Source organism: Xyrauchen texanus, chromosome 13, assembly GCF_025860055.1.
Source record: "Xyrauchen texanus isolate HMW12.3.18 chromosome 13, RBS_HiC_50CHRs, whole genome shotgun sequence".
Lineage (NCBI taxonomy): Eukaryota > Metazoa > Chordata > Actinopteri > Cypriniformes > Catostomidae > Xyrauchen > Xyrauchen texanus.
In genome coordinates, this window is record NC_068288.1 from 11,310,344 (window position 1) to 11,330,382 (window position 20,039).

A 20,039-nucleotide genomic window follows, 5' to 3' on the forward strand; every position below is an offset into this window, starting at 1 on the left:
TACATTTCCTCACAGGCCACAAATCATTGTGTGTGTGTTCGGAGTCAGAATAAACACAGGTCAAGCCATTCTCCAAATTATCTCCTATTAATAATAAAGGGGAGAAAGAAAGGGGGAATTAGTTATAAATCAGTGTGTCTGTAAGCTGGGGAAGGGACAAAGCTGGTGGAAGATTGAATCAGAAAAGTCATCATTAGGATAATCCGTCAGAACATCTTCTAGATGGTACCCACAGAGAAGTTTGAGAGAGAGAGACAGGCAGAGATTGAGACATGCAAAGAGAGAGAGAGAGAGAGAGAGAGAGAGACAGGTTGAGAGAGAGACAGGCAGAAAGAAAGAGAGAGAGAGACAGTCTGACGTAATGCCAGCATGACAGACCCAGACAAATAATTCGGCTAATTATGGAAGAACATGACTGCAGCAGCGATTGGTCTGATCAGCGGGGGGGTAAAAAAGGAAAGATCATGAGAATGAAAAGGCTGATTGAAGATGAGGAAACGAGACTCTGAACACACAGCATCTCTGTCTTTCTCTCTTTCTATTTCAGACAGGCGAAGACAAAGTCACAGGTACAGAGTAATGCAAACCTGTAATTGAGTTCCTCATTAAAATCACAGCCTCATGAATATGAACGACCTCACCCTCATCTGCATATCTCAGACTATTTGTGTTACTCGTGACCCAGTAGGGGACACAGAAGTTTGGAAAAGACAGGAAGAGAAAGTGTGAAACTGAAAGGTTGAGGAGGAGGAGAGAGGAGCGGTTCGGAATTAAGGGAATAACACATTAAGGCCTCGCCTTCCTGTGGCCATCTCAAACGAAGATTTATAGTTGTTCTGGGCGGGGAATAATTGGTGGGGAGATTGATGGGAGGGTTTTGAATGAGGGCAGAGAGCTATAAGCTGCTCCTCTCCATCATAACAAATTGATGAATGTCAGATTTTCCCAAAGCTGCCGTCGAGCCCAGGGGCGAATGGCGAGAAAGTCGGAGAGCGAGAGAGCGCAAAGAGCTGCAGTACAGTCTAGTCATAATGGCTGCGCCCTTGAACTAGAGAGAGAGAGAGAGAAAGTTGGGTTATCTGGGGCTACTTTTTGTTTCCCCCTCAAATGAAACCACTGGAACTCCATTATTTATGTTTTGAGAATAACAGATGCAGCCAAAGGGCAGATTTATAAGTGTTAAAAATTTAAAATGAGGTGACAGCCAGACTCGATCTGCATTTTTGTCCTCCCCCTCCCCTTTCTGTATAATGTATACATTTCCCTCCATAGTTCTTGTCGCCCGCTAGTTTCCAGTGCTATGGATCAAACATACTTGGGCTCATAAACGCTCAATTTAAGTCTTAATTTTCTTACTTAACTTTTCTCAAAGGTCATTTCAGTATTTCATTTTTCGTCTCTACTGAGATGAAAGCTTTCCACCTCACTTCAGAGGCCGGAAATGTTCTAGAATTAGAAGCCACTGGTTGTACTTTTGTGTTCCAGAGATGCTGCTCATGTTGTCCACCACCAAAAATTAGCTGGCTGGTGGAAAAATCATAGAAATTACAAAAATAAAAGGTAACATTTTACAATAAGGTTCTATTTTATTAGGTATTATACAATATACAATATTAGTTGGGACACTTTTGTGTGTGGTATTTTACCAAAAAAACCTGCATCTTATTGCCTAACCACACACACGCAATAAGCACTGAAATTGCACCACTTCTTGAGTATTTAAATTAAGTGATTGTTACTCCTTTCTATAAAAATTAGGCTTATAATAGATTGTGCTTCATTAACAAATAATGCCCGGCACCATTAACATCACACTACTATGGGGCTAAAGGCACCCCTTGGGGTAAAAGTCTCCCTCAATTGGGGTAAAAGGCCCCTAGGGGGTTTAAAGTGATATCATGTAGATACTGGGACAATAGTTATAGAGCACAATTTGTCAACTAATGCAAATCATTTTGAGACAGCAAGATGCTTTTTTTTTTTATTTAGTAAAAAACTTAAAATGATGCTTACTCAAAATAACTACTATAGAAAAACACATTTCCTGTCAATTTCAAACACATTTGATATTTTATTACATCTCATGTATTCTTAGGAAAGTGCTGTGGTAGTCTGTTGCTATTTAGTGCTTTGGGAGAAAAGAAAATGAAAGGAGCCTTTTACACTGTAGAGCCTTTAGCCCCATTGTACCCTACAGCCAAATAAAAACAGGCTGTAAAATTAATTTTATTTAAAAGAGATGTTTGTGTATTTTCTATCAATCATATCAGCATATAATGATGAAATCATGGAGAAGAGCATTATTATAACATTGTAGGCAGGCTGAAGACAGGAGCAGATGAAGATGAGGTGTGAGAACCCAAGTGCAGTTTATTTACAAAGTGAATCTCAAATCCATGAAAGAAACACAACAGAGCATAAACCTTGGCAAAACTAGACTTTGACTTGACTGGGCTTGCCTTGGCTAAAGAAAACAAAGACCATGACAACAAAGTTAAAGGTTAATACAATCACAATACTGGACAAAGACATGGGAAACACAAGGGCTATAAATACTCGGACAAGATAACATGACAACCAATGGAAAGACAGAACTAATAACAAGATAACTAGACAATGAAACAAGTACCAATGCCAAAAAAAAACCGATGAACAGATAACAAGACCAATAAAACATAAATCAATGAAAAGACAGGACTAATAAACATGGTAAAACCAGAGGGTCACATGACATAGACAGGAACACGAAACGCAACTAAATTTTCTAAATAAAAGTAATATCCAGATGCGCAGTCAAGCTCAATTTCAGCAAGTTAAAGAGATGATTCAGGTGTCTGGATCACAGTGATGCTCTATTGTCTTAACAGAGTGGGTCATATCACGGTGGTCTGTTGAATCATCCGCTATATAGCATGATAGCAAGATATACAGTATATATTCAGAATCGGCCCGCAAGATCAGAACTGTGCATATGCAAATTGCACCAAGCAGCAATTTTGTGGGTGCGTTTGCGACATTGCCTGATCTACATAATTCCATTAGGAAAGTGGCCATTAAACCATCGCAGACAGCGCGTGCAAAAAACAAAAACAAAATAAATGCCGTTTTTACCAGGCACAATTCATTCTTAGCGAATTCCCCACATATTGTTTACAGTTATCGAGAAAATTGACTTATAAATGGCTTTTTTACTTACAGTTGTCCTTAAAAGTCATGGAAAAGTCATGTAAATTTGTATTACACTCTGCTCTAAAATATTTAATCACCTAAACTGTTGGTTAGAGATGGTGTCGAGTAGAACTTGCTCACAAGTCATATTGATGTCCAATTTCTAAGTTCATCCTTTTGAGTTGATTTGTTTTAGATAATTGGTCAAAATGATTCACAAATTGATCTGAATGATTCATCAGTGAATTGGCCTGAATCAAAATAGGTTTTTAAAAAACAGTTTCCAAAAATCTAAATGACTGGACAAGTCATGAAAATGTATTGTTCAAAAAGGGTGTGGACTCTGTTATCTGGTCAAGTTGATCAAACCAGCATAGACTTTCTGATAAAGCTGGTTGACTAAAGAAGTCTTGCTGGTTACCAGCTCTGCTGCTCTTGTCAGCAGCCAGCAGGGTCTGCTCTCTGTCTCTGCATGCTATGACTTCCAGGCTGGAAAAAGCTTTAAAGATTCATATTATAGATGGTGGTATAGGGAAGATGCCAAAAACAAGTGAATATGTATTTTTAATCACAGCATACAGCAAACAGCATTGAGACCGCACAACAGGCAAAAGGTTTCTTTAATCTGTGTTCAATATTTGCACCATATTGTGGTCATGAACTACCCAAGTACTGGCATGAACCATCTATTCATTTTATGTCAAATTGTGTTTAAAACATCTTGTTTTTTGATGGTTAAATCAGAAATTTAAGAACAAATCAGAGAATACATATTAAAGGGATATTTCTCCAAAAAAAAATTTACTCACCCTCATGATATCCCAGGTGTGTATGACTTTCTTTCTTCACCAGTACACAATGTCTTAGCTCAGTAGGTCCTTAAGTGAATGGAGATTTCTCTTTTGAAGCTCCAAAAATCACAAACGGTCAGCATAAACATCATCGATACGACACCAGCTGTTTTGTGCAAAAATATCTAAGTTCCCCTTCTGTCACTCACTCGACGTTGTGTCGATGTAGTGACGCTCTTGGGAGTCCCAAACACCTCAAATCTTTGAGAAAAGGCCAATGAGGTGTTTGGGGCTCCCAAGAGCGACCCCTAGTGTCACTACATCGACACAACTTCTCATTCCCTCCATTAGAGAACGAAGGTTACAACACTAACCGAGACGTTCTTTTTTTAACTCTAAATCATGTTTCCGGTCAGCAGCTTGGCTGGTTTTGGTTTAGATCTGTATTTATCTGTTTCTTTATCCTGGATGTCTAAACTGAGTGGAGAATGTGAGATTACGTTTGTATCATGGCAATGGAATACGTCACAGGAGAGACCGATTGGACTCCACTCTCCACTCGGAAGCATTTGATTATAGTTAAAAGAACATAAATAGTGATCTTATTTTCACACCAAACGTGATCGAATCACATTAGAAGACATTAAAGGGATAGTTCACACAATAAAGAAAATTCAGCCATTGTTTACTCAACCCTGTGTTGTTATAACCCCATATGACTTTGTTTATTTTTCTTAACACAAAGGAATAAATTGTGTAAAGAATGTTGTGCTCAGTGATGTCATACAATGGCAGTTTATGGTGACCACTGCTTCAAGCTTCAAAAGGATGCAAAATTATAATTTAGAAGTCTAATAAATTATTCCATTCATGATTATTATGAGAGCATATGATGAGTTTTGGTAAGAAACAAACTGAAATCTAATGTTTTATTTAGTAAAACTGTTGACCGACCGTTACTCTCCTCTGCAAGTTCATGAGACTGCACGAGACCAGTAGTTCACGCAGTCCACTGGCAAAATGGGCCATTCAAGTGACATTTCGTTTTATTTATCTAGAAACAGGTCCACCACAGAGATAGAAACAACAGCACACATCACAGCTGCACACAAACTAGAGAACCAAATTTACTAAATACTGTTTGTCCGATGAGTATGTAGTCGGAGAATAGATGCATTTCTATGCCCAGCCTCGTTTGTTTGAAACAGAGTACTCAATCAAACTGAGAGATAGAGGAAGCAGGAATTTCCTCTCCATTCTGAACAGGTGAGCATTTGTGACAGAACTCTGACTGAAGAGATCGATACCTCAGCGAAAACATTCGGTAGGTATGACATTCTCGGCTAAAATCAAGTCGTTTTTAACTGGCTTGTGAGATGCTGGCTTCAATAAACTGTTATGGGAAAGTTTTTGGATAGTGCTAGTTCATAGCAGGCGGGGTTTCCCGATGCAATGCTGAAAATAGAAACAAAGCAATGGCAGAATATATTGTCGATTGTCATGGCTGGTTAGGACCAAAACTCTGATTAACATGGAAAATATACTGTACCTTTTATCATGTGTCATTTGCCGTCAGGCTAGGACAAGGTGTGACTGTAGCTGCCTTCAGCCTCCTCTGTCTAACTCTCTCAGTTTGATTGAGTACTCTGTTTTAAACAAATGAGGCTGGGCAAAGAAATGCATCTACACTCACCTAAAGGATTATTATGAACACCATACTAATACTGTGTTTGACCCCCTTTCGCCTTCAGAACTGCCTTAATTCTATATGGCATTGATTCAACAAGGTGCTGAAAGCATTCTTTAGAAATGTTGGCCCATATTGATAGGATAGCATCTTGCAGTTGATGGAGATTTGTGGGATGCACATCCGTTCCACCACATCCCAAAGATGCTCTATTGGGTTGAGATCTGGTGACTGTTGGGGCCATTTTAGTGCAGTGAACTCATTGTCATGTTCAAGAAACCAATTTAAAATGATTCGAGCTTTGTGACATGGTGCATAATCCTGCTGGAAGTAGCCATCAGAGGATGGGTACATGGTGGCCATAAAGGGATGGACATGGTCAGAAACAATGCTCAGGTAGGCCGTGGCATTTAAACGATGCCCAATTGGCACTAAGGGGCCTAAAGTGTGCCAAGAAAACATCCCCCACACCATGACACCACCACCACCAGCCTGCACAGGGGTAACAAGGCATGATGGAGCCATGTTCTCATTCTGTTTACGCCAAATTCTGACTCTACCATCTGAATGTCTCAACAGAAATTGAGACTCATCAGACCAGGCAAGATTTTTCCAGTCTTCAACTGTCCAATTTTGGTGAGCTCTTGCAAATTGTAGCCTCTTTTTCCTATTTGTAGTGGAGATGAGTGGTACCCGGTGGGGTCTTCTGCTGTTGTAGCCCATCCGCCTCAAGGTTGTGCGTGTTGTGGCTTCACAAATTATTTGCTGCATACCTCGGTTGTAACGAGTGGTTATTTCAGGCAAAGTTGCTCTTCTATCAGCTTGAATCAGTCGGCCCATTCTCCTCTGACCTCTAGCATCAACAAGGCATTTTCGCCCACAGGACTGCCGCATACTGGATGTTTTTCCTTTTCACACCATTCTTTGTAAACCCTAGAAATGGTTGTGCGTGAAAATCCCAGTAACTGAGCAGATTGTGAAATACTCAGACCGGCCCGTCTGGCACCAACAACCATGCCACGCTCAAAATTGCTTAAATCACCTTTCTTTCCCATTCTGACATTCAGTTTGGAGTTCAGGAGATTGTCTTGACCAGGACCACACCCCTAAATGCATTGAAGCAACTGCCATGTGATTGGTTGATTAGATAATTGCATTAATGAGAAATTGAACAGGTGTTCCTAATAATCCTTTAGGTGAGCGTATACTCTGACTACAAATCCATCATAGACATATTTAGTAAGTTTGGTTCTCTGGTTTGTGTGCAGCTGTGTTGTGTTCTGTTGTTTCTATCACTGTGGTGGACCTGTATTTAGATAAACAAAACGTGATTTCTCTTGAATGCCCCTAGTCGCGAGGTGGGCTGCTTGAATTGGTTCTCTCGTGCCGTCTCATTATGAATGCACAGAGGAGAATAACGGCCAGTCAACAGTTTCACTAAATTCGATTTCAGTTTGTTTTTCACCAAAGTTCATCATGTGCTTTCATAGCAATCACGATTATCATGGAATCATTTATTAGACTTCTGAATTATACTTTTGCATTCTTTTGAAGCTTGAAGTGGTGGTCACCATTAACTGCCATTGTGTGACATCACTGAGCACAATTTTTTTTTTCACAGTTAAGAACAAGAATGTCAAATGGGGTTATAACAACTCAGGGGTGAGTAAACAATGATTGAATTTTAATTTTGGGGTGAACTATCCCTTTAATTAAACAGCTGGTGTTGTATCAATGATGTTTATGCTGACTGTCTGTGATTTTTGGAGGTTTAAAAGAGAAATCACCATCCACTTGAATTTTAAAGACCTACTGATTTAAGACATTTTTCTATTTTTCTTCAAATGTCTTCTGGTGAAGAAAGAAAGTCATACACACATGGGGATATCATGAGGGTGAATAAATAATGAGAGAATTTTCATTTTTGGGTGAACTATCCCATAAAGTATTACAGGCCCAAAAAGTATTTGAACACTTAATCTACATATAAACAATACATATATTAATTTCATTGCATTAGATAAAAAGATGCTAGACCTTTTCTCAGAACTAACTTTACATTTCTAAGAAATCTTTGGAATGACTTTTGGAATGACAGAACCAAACTATTTCTAACCAGCCCTCTGAGACCAGCATGGAAATTCATACTGGTATAAACTGGCCTTTTCAGCAGTGAACCGTGTCATTCTTTAAAATAAATGTTTCTTATTGCAGTATCTAATGTAATTTTTCAATTTTTAAGTGTGACTTAAGTGTCTAAATACTTTCTGGGGCTTGTGTATGTGCCAAGCGACCTCATAAAACCCATTACCGTAATCCATTAACTGGGCGATTGTACAAGATGCATTGCTAGAGACAGTGTGGAGGAAAAGATCCTTACTGATACTTTTTTTCCTGATCATCTGTTTATTTCTGTTTTGTAGATACTGGCTCTGGATCAGGAGATGATGGTGAGTATTTTCAACTCATCTCTAATTAATACAGATTATTACAGTGATCTCATCTGTCACTTGAGACGCACAAATACACACTGATGCTCAGACTGTGTTCAGATGACAGCAGCTTCTGTCTTCCTATCCTGATAGATATGAATATGTCAGTGGTGCTTATGAACTGAATCCAGGATGAAGAATTTCACTCTAGAGCTGGGCTAATTAAAAAGAGATACAGGATGGGGTGATGGGGACATCAAGAGAGAAAGAGTTACAGAGGGAGACAAAAGAGAGTGGGAGGGAAACAAATCGGAGAAAGGGCTCTGAAGTGAGGGATAAGTGATCTGCTCTGAAAGGGGAATGGTGGAGAAACAAGAAATGGAGAGAGAGAGAAGAGAGAAACTCAGATGATGAGATAAATGCAGGAAGCCAACAGCTCAGATCAAGAGATGATAAACATAAGAAGAAAAGGGAGGAGGATAGAAAACAGCCAAGAATAGGAAACAGAGAGTGAGGAGAAAAGGAAAGAACGAGGAGAGGACACAAAGACAAAAGCAGATAAATGGAGGGTGGGCAATAAATGCAGTCCCAAAATCAGAAAGTTAAGAGCTTTGTGGCTTTAGTCCATGTCTGTTGCTTTGAGGTCAACTATACACTAGAGTTTTCCTAAAAGTTGGCAAAAGTAACAGATAACAGATAATTTTACTAAAATGTAGTCTTTCTGTTCTCTTCTCTGGTGGTTTAGTAAGACGATTCAGTGAATTATTCCTTAGAATGTTTCAAACCCTAATTTGCAAGTTCATGAGTCTTTCTGTGCAATTTATTAAAAGAAGCAGTTCAAGAGTCATTCACTCATGAATCAGATCACAATAGTCCTGCTGTATGTTTTTACAAGCAGCCAGTAAGTCAACACAATAGAAAGATTTGTTGTCTTGACATTATTTCGTGAATAGACCTAGTACAGTACACTACAAAAACACTGAATATTTCCCTTCTCATGCAAGTTTGAACTGTCATATAACTGTCAAATAACATAATTTGAGGCATGCTAGGATGCAAGGTGACTGACAAAATCAGGCAAACATGCAAGGTGGTCAGCGGGGGTCAGACGTAACACTGTTACAACTGTACTCACGCCATAAGAAACATGGTATCAAACGCTCCTTCTAGAGTTTGTTAGCTTTCATTCAGTTAAGCCGGTGTCACACTAGCCGATTTTTCCCAATGATTTTCAGGTGTGAGCTTCATTAGCATAATCGCCGGCAAGATGGAGGGGGATAAAGCACACATTAGCATCTGTCAGTGGGATGTAGTTAATCATTTGACTGTCGGGGCACCCTGATGAGTTAATGGTTCCAGCAATGGAAAAGCACATCAAAACACTCTGTTGCCGAGGCTGGGTCTTGTGTTCTCGTCTAGTTACCAATGAGCTTCTTTTACTGAGGAACTGACAAGACGTCGAGCTGATCGAAACATTTTCATCACACTCAGCTGTACATCATCACAAACACTGATTGTAATCCATAGTGATTCTGTCACCAAGTGTTTTTCCTTCCTTTTCCCAACACTAAAATTACATCAGAAAGTGAAGACACAACAGTCTGTTTTTATTGAACGTCTTTACTCACTAAAAGCTGCATATGGACAAACGTGTTCTTCTGCAAGCCTCGAAGGGGATAAATACACAATCACGCACTTTCACATGAGGCTCGTTTGGAGCATTTGTTTCAGAACCTGGTCCGTTTTCTCCCTTGGATCAGTTTGTATAGGCATATATGAACACGGCAATTACACCCGGATGAGCACTAAAACAATCCTAGATGGAGAAAAATGTGTAGGTCAGCTCGTCACTGTAATACATCATCAAAACGCTGATATAGCCTTTCCTTTTGGCGGTGGTAGATCTTCTCAATCGCTTCTCTCTCCCTCTCGCATCCTTACACAAACACACACACTTGCACACAGACATTCACACAGAAAGAGTGAAGCCATGTTTTTTGTGTGTCAAGCTACAGGTCTAAAAATGCCCTAAATCATTTTCAAAATCAAGTTGTTTGGAGTCTGCTAGTGTGGCGCTGACTTTACACTGTATCTTCCGAGCATCTGGCAAGAGAATGCCTTTATTGTCAGAGATCAGAGATATCAAGTATAGGAATATCCCACATACACTTTGAATGGAACGCGGCGTAAGCTTTTTCCTAGTTTTAAACTATAAACTTCATTGAATTTAAAGAAGTAGAAAAAAAGACAGGCAGGAACAGCATAAGGTTTTACAGACATTCGCACATTTTACTCTTATACTGGAGTTAGTTACTCTTGTGTTGGAATAGTAGTAGGCTCCTATCATATGCTCTCCTTATTACTTCACCATGACTGGACAGGCCATTATTGAAGTATTCATCTGTCTGACATCAGAATGTTTTGCAATTATGGAATGTTCAATGGGGAGAATGTTTTGAGTTCTGAAAGTTCCAGTACTGTATGTTTTCATTGAAAAAGTTCAATGAACTCCTAGCTCAAAAGATAAAGGTAAAAGTGATTTTCTCATGATACAGCTCTCAATATCTATCATCTATGTTATTTTTCTCTCTCTTTTTATAGTTAATGAAGGTTCTGCAGAGATCAGTCAGAAGGAGACATCGACGTGCGATATTTGTCAGTTCGGGGCTGAATGTGACGAGGATTCAGAAGACGTGTGGTGAGTCACAAACACGTGACAGCTTTCCAGGGCCTGAAATCAGGTGTGTTCGACTTGAACTGCATCTCGATTTATTGATGGACAAGATTTGCTGATTGCAGTTGGGGGAGGAGTTGCAGGACACTTTGCGATTCTTGTCGTGTGCTGAACCTATACCAGTCCTTTCCTTACCTTGTTCACTTAGACTTCCCATCTTCTCTTTTTCCCCTTTTCTGTTTTGGTTCAGCCTTGTAATATATTCAGCCCATTGCCTAACATATTAACATATTCTTTTGTGGCATTCAATGGTGAGCCTAGCAGGTTGTAAATGTTAATTGTGTTGTCACTAGACTGTATGGGTCAGTTCTCTGTCACTCTCGAAGGATGATGGATTATTTCCTTGTACGAGGACCGCCGTTCAGGACAATGGACAGATGACCCTATATATGGAGGGGCAAAAGATTGCAGCTCTCTTCTGCTATTCTGTCTTCATTTAATAGAGTTCCTCTTCCATTGCTGACAGATTAAACCCTTAGGACCATGGGCGGGCAATTACTATTCTAATATCCCTCACAGTAATACGCTAACCTGACAGCTCAGAGGGAGACACAGCAATGCAGAGAGCAAGATATATCAAAAGGGACGGCAAGCAAACGAGGGAGAAAATGTCCGAAAAAGACAAGGATGAAAAGAAAGAGGGAAATTAGACAATCCAAGCAGTTAATGTGAAGGAATATGTCTATTTTAAATTTCATAGTGTCAAGTAAAAATGGGTGTGGGGATTGCAAAACCATTGCACAGAAAAAAATATATAAAATTAGCATTTTAGAAAATACCAATGCTTGCAAGAAGTATATTGTCAATGTTTTAGGTTTAAGGTTTTAGGCTTTGGTTCTTTGAAAACAAGATGTATGCTCAATATGTCCTCAATTTATTTTCAGTCCACTGTACATGAGAATCAATACAAGTACAGAGTAAATGCTTTGTAAATGATTAAATACATGCAAGGAAAGATCAAAATTAAATGTCAAACCAATCATAGGAACTGAGTCTGAATTGGCTCATTTAAATGCTAAAATCATGGGACGTTAAAGTGTTTGATGCACTCTGTAGACACGGGTATCTGACAAATAACATGAACATTAAACCTTTTTTCAACATCAAGATTGTATGATAAAATGTCGTTCTCCATTTTTTATTCTCCTATCCCTCATTAATATTCATGCAACCATATGTAAACAATTTGTTGGGTGATTTTCCCAGAAACCTTGTTGTTCTTTGGCGCAAAACCTCAAAATGTTTTAATATTTGTTTGAGTATCATGACCACCCCAACAATATAGCAATATTGGCTCAACCAATGCCAGTTTGGGGCAGGACTATCTGTTTGACGATCCAATGGCAGACTGGGGGAGTGTTTGAGAAACCTTTTAAAATTCCTTTTTGTTACACTAGTAGCACAGTATATAGAGGCACAGAAAACACTTCAGTTGTAGAGAAAAAAAGTCAAATATGGCCCCTTTAAGAGAAGCAGTTTGTGTGTGAGAGTCTGTAAGTAGCTCTATCTGTGACCCTTCTCTCTGCAGGCCAAGACACAACACTCAACCCTCATGCTAACAGTTTTGTTGTTTAATATGCAGGGAATCTTTAAACCAAATATAGCTGCTTCAATTCCTGTTTAGATTATCTTTTTCTTTGAGAATGATGAAATCCCTCCTGATCCTTTATTAGTTGCTTTCATCAATAATCATTTTTGGAAAGCTTTAAAAAATGAGAAAATATATTTTTCATCAGCTACAATGAACAGTGAGTGTGATAGATTGATTTGCAGAGTTGTAATTATAGACATTATAGGAGTTCTCTCTCTTTCATTTCCCTTGGAATCTATTTGTGTGTGCGTGCTGTGTCTGATAACCAATTAGCAGCTACATCTGCAAGCATTGACACAGCCTGGCCCTGTTGCATAGAAATTCAGCTCAAACGATTTCAAACAGTAATCAATTTGTACTCTTCTAATGACATTTACTGCTGCTCAGAATAAACGGAATGAATATGCTTCAAAGCATGTCACTTTTACACTATAATAATCACATCTGTGTGCGTGTCTCCATATGTGTATGTGTGTGCCAAGTGGTTGTGTGAAGCCATGATGTGTGAGTCAGTCAAGCGGGGTTTTATTCGTTTTTTCTTCGCCTATGTCTTGCCTGGTTCTGCATTATCCTCCAAGACTCCTCATCTCCATATGCAGCATTTTCGCCCTTTGAGTATCAAGTCAAGTCAAGTCAAGTGGTTTTTATTGTCGTTTCAACCATATACAGTTAGTACAGTACACAGCAAAACGAGACAACGTTCCTCCAGGACCATGGTGCTACATAAAAACAACAAAGGACCAACATAGGACCACATGAGACTACACAACGAAATAAAATACCTATATAAACTACCTATATATACCTATATAAAGTGCATGTGCAAACATGTGCAAAAAGTACAGGACAGTACAACAAATTACTGACAATGAACAGGACAATAGACAGTGCAGCGCTGACCAGTACTCAGTAGTGCAAAAAGATGACAGTTTCTAAAAATGTAAACATAACATACTATGAGATAGTGTTCTATGCACATAGCAGTTATTGAAGTAGCAGACAGTTATAAAGTGACAGTTATTAAAGTGCAACTCAGGACACGTGTGTGTCAAAGTATTGAGAAGTCTGATGGCTTGGGGGAAGAAGCTGTTACACAGTCTGGCCGTGAGGGCCCGAATGCTTCGGTACCTCTTGCCAGACGGGAGGAGGGTAAAGAGTTTGTGTGAGGGGTGTGTGGGGTCAGTCCACAATGCTGGTTGCTTTATGGATACAGTGTTTTTTGTAAATGTCTTTGATGGAGGGAAGAGAGACCCCAATGATCTTCTCAGCTGTCCTCACTATCCTCTGCAGGGCTTTGCGGTCCGAAACGGTGCAAGTCCCAAACCAGGCAGTGATGCAGCTGCTCAGGATGCTCTCAATAGTCCCTCTATAGAATGTAGTGAGGATGGGGGTTGGGAGATGTGCTTTCCTCAGCCTTCGAAGAAAGTAGAGACGCTGCTGGGCTTTCTTGGTGATAGAGCTGGTGTTGAGGGACCAGGTGAGGTTCTCCGCCAGGTGAACATCAAGGAATTTGGTGCTCTTGACGATCTCCACAGAGGAGCCGTCGATGTTCAGCGGAGTGTGTTCACCTTGTGCTCTCCTAAAGTCAACAACCATCTCTTTTGTTTTGTCGACATTCAGGGACAGGTTGTTGGCTCTACACCAGTTCGTCAGCCGCTGCACCTCCTCTCTGTATGCTGACTCGTCGTTCTTGCTGATGAGACCCACCACGGTCGTGGTCATCGGCGAACTTGATGATGTGATTCGAGCTGTGCATTGCTGCACAGTCGTGAGTCAGCAGAGTGAACAGCAGTGGACTGAGCACACAGCCCTGGGGGCCCCAGTGCTCAGTGTGGTGGTGGTGGAGATGCTGTTCCCGATCCGGACTGACTGAGGTCTCCCAGTCAGGAAGTCCAGGATCCAGTTGCAGAGGGAGGTGTCCAGGCCCAGCAGGTTCAGCTTTCCAATCAGGTGCTGGGGAATGATTGTGTTGAATGCTGAGCTGAAATCTATGAACAGCATTCGAACGTATGAGTCCTTATTGTCTAGGTGGGTGAGGGCCAGATGGAGGGTTGTGGTGATGGCATCGTCCGCTGAACGGTTTGAACGATCACGCAAACTGCAGTGGGTCTAGTGAGGGGGCAGCTGGGTCTTAATCTGCCTCATGACGAGCCTCTCGAAGCACTTCATGATGATGGGTGTAAGTGCGACGGGACGGTAGTCGCTGAGGCAGGACACTGAAGACTTCTTTGGCATGGGGATGATGGTGGTGGCCTTGAAGCACGTTGGAACAACGGCGCTGCTCAGAGAGATGTTGAAGATGTCGGTAAGAACATCTGCTAGCTGGTCTGCACATCCTCTGAGCACTCTGCCAGGAATGTTGTCTGGTCCAGCAGCCTTCCGTGGGTTGACTCTACGTAGAGTTTTCCTCACATCTGCCGTGGTAAGACAGAGCACCTGGTCGCTGGGAGGAGGAGTGGACTTCCTCGCCATCACGCCGTTCTGCACTTCAAACCGAGCGTAGAAGTCGCTCAGTGCATCTGGAAGGGAGGCATCTTTGTCACAGGCAACTGATGTTGTCCTGTAGTTAGTGATGGCCTGGATGCCCTGCCACATGCGCCGCGTGTCACCGCTGTCCTGGAAGTGACTGTGGATTCTCTGGGCGTGTGCGCTTTGCCTCTCTGATTGCCCGTGACAGTTTGGCCCTAGCTGTTCTTAGGGCTGCCTTATCGCCTGCTCTGAAGGCGGAGTCTCGGGACCTCAGCAGCGTGCGCACCTCCGCAGTCATCCACGGCTTCTGGTTGGAGCGTGTGGTGATGGTCTTGAGAAAGTGACATCATCAATGCACTTGCTGATGTAGCTGGTCACTGATGCTGTGTATTCCTCCAAGTTGGTAGAATCGCCATATGTTGCAGCCTCCCTGAACATGTGCCAGTCAGTACACTCAAAACAGTCCTGAAGAGCAGAGATGGCTCCTGCTGGCCAGGTTTTCACCTGCTTCTGAAGCGGTTTTGTGCGCCTGACGAGCGGTCTGTATGCTGGAATTAACATAACAGAGATGTGGTCTGAGTAGCCGAGGTGGGGCGGGGCTCCACCCGTGCACGCCTGGGATGTTTGTGTAAACAAGATCAAGCCGTTCACCCCTCTCGTTGCAAAGTCCACATACTGATGGAATTTAGGGAGCACTGTCTTGAGATTTGCATGGTTGAAATCTCCGGCGACAATAAACAGTCCGTCGGGGTGAGCGTTCTGCAGTTCGCTCATAGCCCCATACAGTTCACAGAGCGCTTCCTTAGCATTAGCGCTGGGGGAATGTAAACTCCGGTTATGCAAACAGTGGTGAATTCCGTGGTAGATAAAAGGTCTGCATCTAACAGTCACAAGCTCCAACAGCGATGAACAGTAACTAGAGACTAGCATAGAGTTCTTGCACCATTCCGTGTTGATGTAAACACACAAGCCACCACCGCGAAGTCTTACCGCAGAGAGCTGTATTTCTGTCGGCACGAAACGAGGCGAGCCCGTCTAGCTGAATGGCGGCATCCGAACTCTGTCGCTGAGCCACGTCTCCGTGAAAACAAAGACGCAGCAGTCTCTAAACTCACGCTGCGTAGCCTGCTGGAGTCGGATATAGTCCAGTTTATTGTCCAGGAGCAAACATTTGAGAGCAGGATAGACGGGAGAGCCGGCCGGCTAGGGTTTGTTTTTAGCCTAGCATGGACCCCGCCCTCTTTCCGCTTCTGCTTTCGCGACACCGCTACGGCGTCCTCTCCCCGCCACCGGCATCAGGCGACGCCGAGGGCTGGAGGCCTGGTCTCCGCAGCAAGCAGAGTACGCGTAGCGCCTCCTGCAGGTCATCATGCAGCTTGGTTTTTGCATGAGTCTTATATTTGAGTAGTGTCTGGCGATGGTAGACACGAACACTGGTTGCTCCGATGTCCATGTGTTGCAAAAGTCGGGCTTTTTTAACAAAAATAGCACCATTGTGGATCCGGAGTGGCCGCTGCGTGCTACCGCGCCGCCATCTTGGATCAAACCCATGCACAGCAGTATGCCCATGACAAGACCGGTATGCCCATGACAACCTGGCTTTTCAGCTTCATAAACAAAGTATTGGCTTTTCAGCTTGCAACTTCAGGTGTGTGTTTGACTCTCTCTCCGTTACTGTCGTTCTCGGCAGCCTTTCAAGCCCATCTCCGTCATCACTGTAACGAGACACATGTGTTACGTATCATTAATCAACAAGTGATGGCCCTTACCGCTTCCTCTCTTCCCAGCGACAGACACATGACCAAGTCCCGCCCCACACAGGCATACCAGGCTGACCTGCTTAAAGAAATGGACATAAGTGGTCCGGACCCTGAGATGTTTAAAGAGATGTGTCACGCTTCCAATCTAGTGTTCCGGGCTAAAAGTGACCACCCAGTCTATCAGCAGATCCATGGGTAGCCTGATGTCCTTGGAGCATCATCTTTGGCAGACCTTGACCTATATACATGAAAAGTACAAAGCTGTCTTGCTTGATGCCATCACGCCAGGATTTCCTTCTGAAGGGAGAATAACTCGGTCCCTGAATAGCAAGGAAATCAGTAGTTCGGCAAGTGCACGCAGCGTCACGTTTCTTTCAGGGAACCGGGGTTACAGTCTTAACCTGAGGGTTCCCTTTCAAATCTGTCACTTCGACGCTGCTTCAGTAGCTGAAGCTGGGGGACCCTATACCATCACTATGTGCTACTGATTGCTCACACTTATTGCATCACTAGCCAGAACGGGGTAAAAAGTGCAACCCAAATCTCTGTTTCATATAGAAAATAGGCAGGAGGGAGAGAAATATGGACACACAGAACTGTCACAGACCGGCAATGTACCGTGAACGACACTAGCCAACTGAGTAGTGGAGCATAAGCATCTCACAGTGCCGACAGCACTAAACTCTACTTCACAGCCAAAACCTGGGAAGAAAGAGAAGAAACGTATTCTGGGTTTCCCAGTCCACAATCAGGTAAATGTCCTGTAAGGACACACCATTCATCCAAGCCCAGGAGGAAACAATGCCCCTAGTATAATGGGCTCACACCCCTATAGGGCATTGAACACCTTGCATATTATAAGAGAGCGCAATGGTGTCAACCACCGATGGCAAAGCCTTTGCTTGGAGATGGCCTCAAAACAAATAAAAAGCTGATCCATCAGCAGAAACTGCTGTGTATGCTCAATGTACAAATGCAGTGCCCACACAAGGCAGAGCAAATGCACTCTACACACCTCATCCAACTCAAAAAGGGGAGGGGAGAAAGCATTTAAAGTTACCACCAGAGCCCAAAATGGGGTGGTCAAAACTTGAGGCACTTAACAGTGCCTTGGCTTTACCCTTTCATACGTATCGTCACACGTATGTGATGTAAATTACTGGGCCTGCAGAGTAGCTTCACACATATGTGTTTCTGCAACAGCCAGTTACGTTGCAAGCTGCACTGACACAACTTACGCTGGTCAAGCGTCTGTAGTTTATATTCGCTCAAACAGTTACTCATACAGTCTTTTGAGTTTGAGTTTACTTTATTGTTCAGCCATAGTTGTATTTGGTCTCATCACACACACAGAAAACATTGCGTATACTTCCCTCCAGCAACAGTATGAAGAATACAGTTTTACACACGAAGCATGAAATAATCAAACATAATAGCATATAAACAAACAAAAAATAATACAGAGTATACTGTAGCATAACTATATTCAAACATGATGCATAAAAGTACATTAAAGCCAGTATGATTTAACATATATATATATATATATATATATAAAATAATAATAATAATAATAATAATAATAATAATAATAGTGATGTATTTGTTAAGAATTTTTTATTTTTTTTTATAGCTTGCTTATATGGCATTTTGTGACCTATAACGTTGTCCTGATGGAAGGAGCTGGAATTTACCATTGAAAATGTGTGTTGTGTCATTTTTAATTAACAAGGCCTTCCTGTGTATCACAATTTTATAAATACCATCTAGTGATCTTTGTTTGACACACGCAATTTTCCCTGCTGTTAAAGTTCTGTCCAGTTTAATTTTACTCTTCAAAGTTAACTGTCCGTACCAAACTGTTATATTAAAAAACGTTTGGTTATGTATGTAACCTCCGTTCCCCGAGGGAGGGAACGACACGTTGTGTCGGAGAAGCGACACTAGGGGTCTCTCTTGAGCGCCGATATCCACCTCTGATCTATGAAAAAAGGCCAATGAGAGTTGGCAGCCAGTATTTGCATGTCCCGCCCCCGGACATACGGGTATTTAAGCGGCGCAAATATGGGAGTTCATTCAGGATTTTTCTGAGGAGCCGGAAATGGTCCGGCCACAACAGTGGCTCAGTTCAGCGACATGGCGGAGGAAAGACACAACGTGTCGTTCCCTCCCTCGGGGAACAGAGGTTACATACGTAACCAAACGTTCCCCTTCTGACGCTCTCTCCATGTTGTGTCGGAGAAGCGACACTAGGGGACCCATTCCAATCTTGCCATGTGCTGAACCGTGTACGTGAACTGCCGATACAGAGGCGGGCAGGGATTCATCCAGTGCCGCGCATCGTCTGTACCTGGCTGCACGTATCCTTCCCCAATGCCCCATACGAACATCGGGATCCTTCTAGTTACCCTGAGAGGGGAACAAGGCGATGTTTGCCAACATGGGAACGGGCCAGCCTGGCTGGGCCTCTTTTCTCTCTATGTTTCTCGCATAGAGCAATCACGGCCGGGCCCTTACACGCATATAGGGAAGGGGGTCTTACCCAGACCCTGCGGAGACCACACCTGCCCTTTTTCTTGGGGAGGAAATGTGGTAGACACGTCACACGGCCGTCTTCTTTGGGGCTCGTGTGGAAAGTATGGTGCGGTGGTAGATCCAGCCTCGCAAGGGGGGAGTTGCTACAGCACGGTGACCGGGGCAGCTGTAACTGCCTAAGGGAGACACGGGGGTCCGCTCAGTAAGGGACAGAACCGTGGAATTACACACAGGGGAGTCCGAGCAGGAGGCCTTACCTGTGGAGCACCTATACCAGTACAGGGTAGCCATCAGGGTACCCACAGTGGCTTGGGTCGGCGAGTTCCTCCGCTGAACCGCGGACCCGGAGGGCTGGGGAGGAATCGACCAGGGTCCCAACTCGGAGTGGGGCGCTCTGGGAAAAAAGGCGCACTACTTAACCTTGACATCAGGAAAGGGCGCTGAGCAAGCGTATCCACCCGGCCGGTCAGTCTACGTGTTACCGAGTTCTACGGGCTCGGACCTGACAAAACACGAGATGCAACCGACTCAACGCGGAGGTTGTAAAACCTCGCAAAGGTGTTGGGTGCTGCCCAACCCGCGGCTCTACAGATGTCTGCTAGGGAGGTGCCCTTGGCCAGTGCCCACGAGGACGCAACACCCCTTGTTGAGTGAGCTCGGACCCACAAGGGTAGGGGCACGGCCTGGGTGTGATAAGCCAGTGTGATGGCGTCAACAACCCAGTGGGCGAGCCTCTGTTTGGAGACGGCATTCCCTTTCTGCCGTCCCCCAAAGCAGACGAAGAGCTGCTCAGAGCGTCTGGTGCTCTGTGTGCGGTCCAGGTAAATGCGCAGGGCGCGCACTGGACATAGCAACAAAAGGGCTGGGTCTGC

General features: G+C 43.0%; 1 protein-coding gene across 1 annotated transcript in view; it reads left to right on the plus strand.

Annotated features, from left to right (window-relative positions):
• Positions 1-20,039, plus strand: part of LOC127654123 (tomoregulin-2-like) — an 80,274-nt gene that overhangs the window by 38,075 nt on the left and 22,160 nt on the right. The window contains exons 4-5 of the mRNA XM_052141134.1: positions 8,070-8,096; positions 10,680-10,776. Of these exons, the coding sequence (XP_051997094.1) occupies positions 8,070-8,096; positions 10,680-10,776 (124 nt within the window). The remainder of the gene's footprint in view (positions 1-8,069; positions 8,097-10,679; positions 10,777-20,039) is intronic.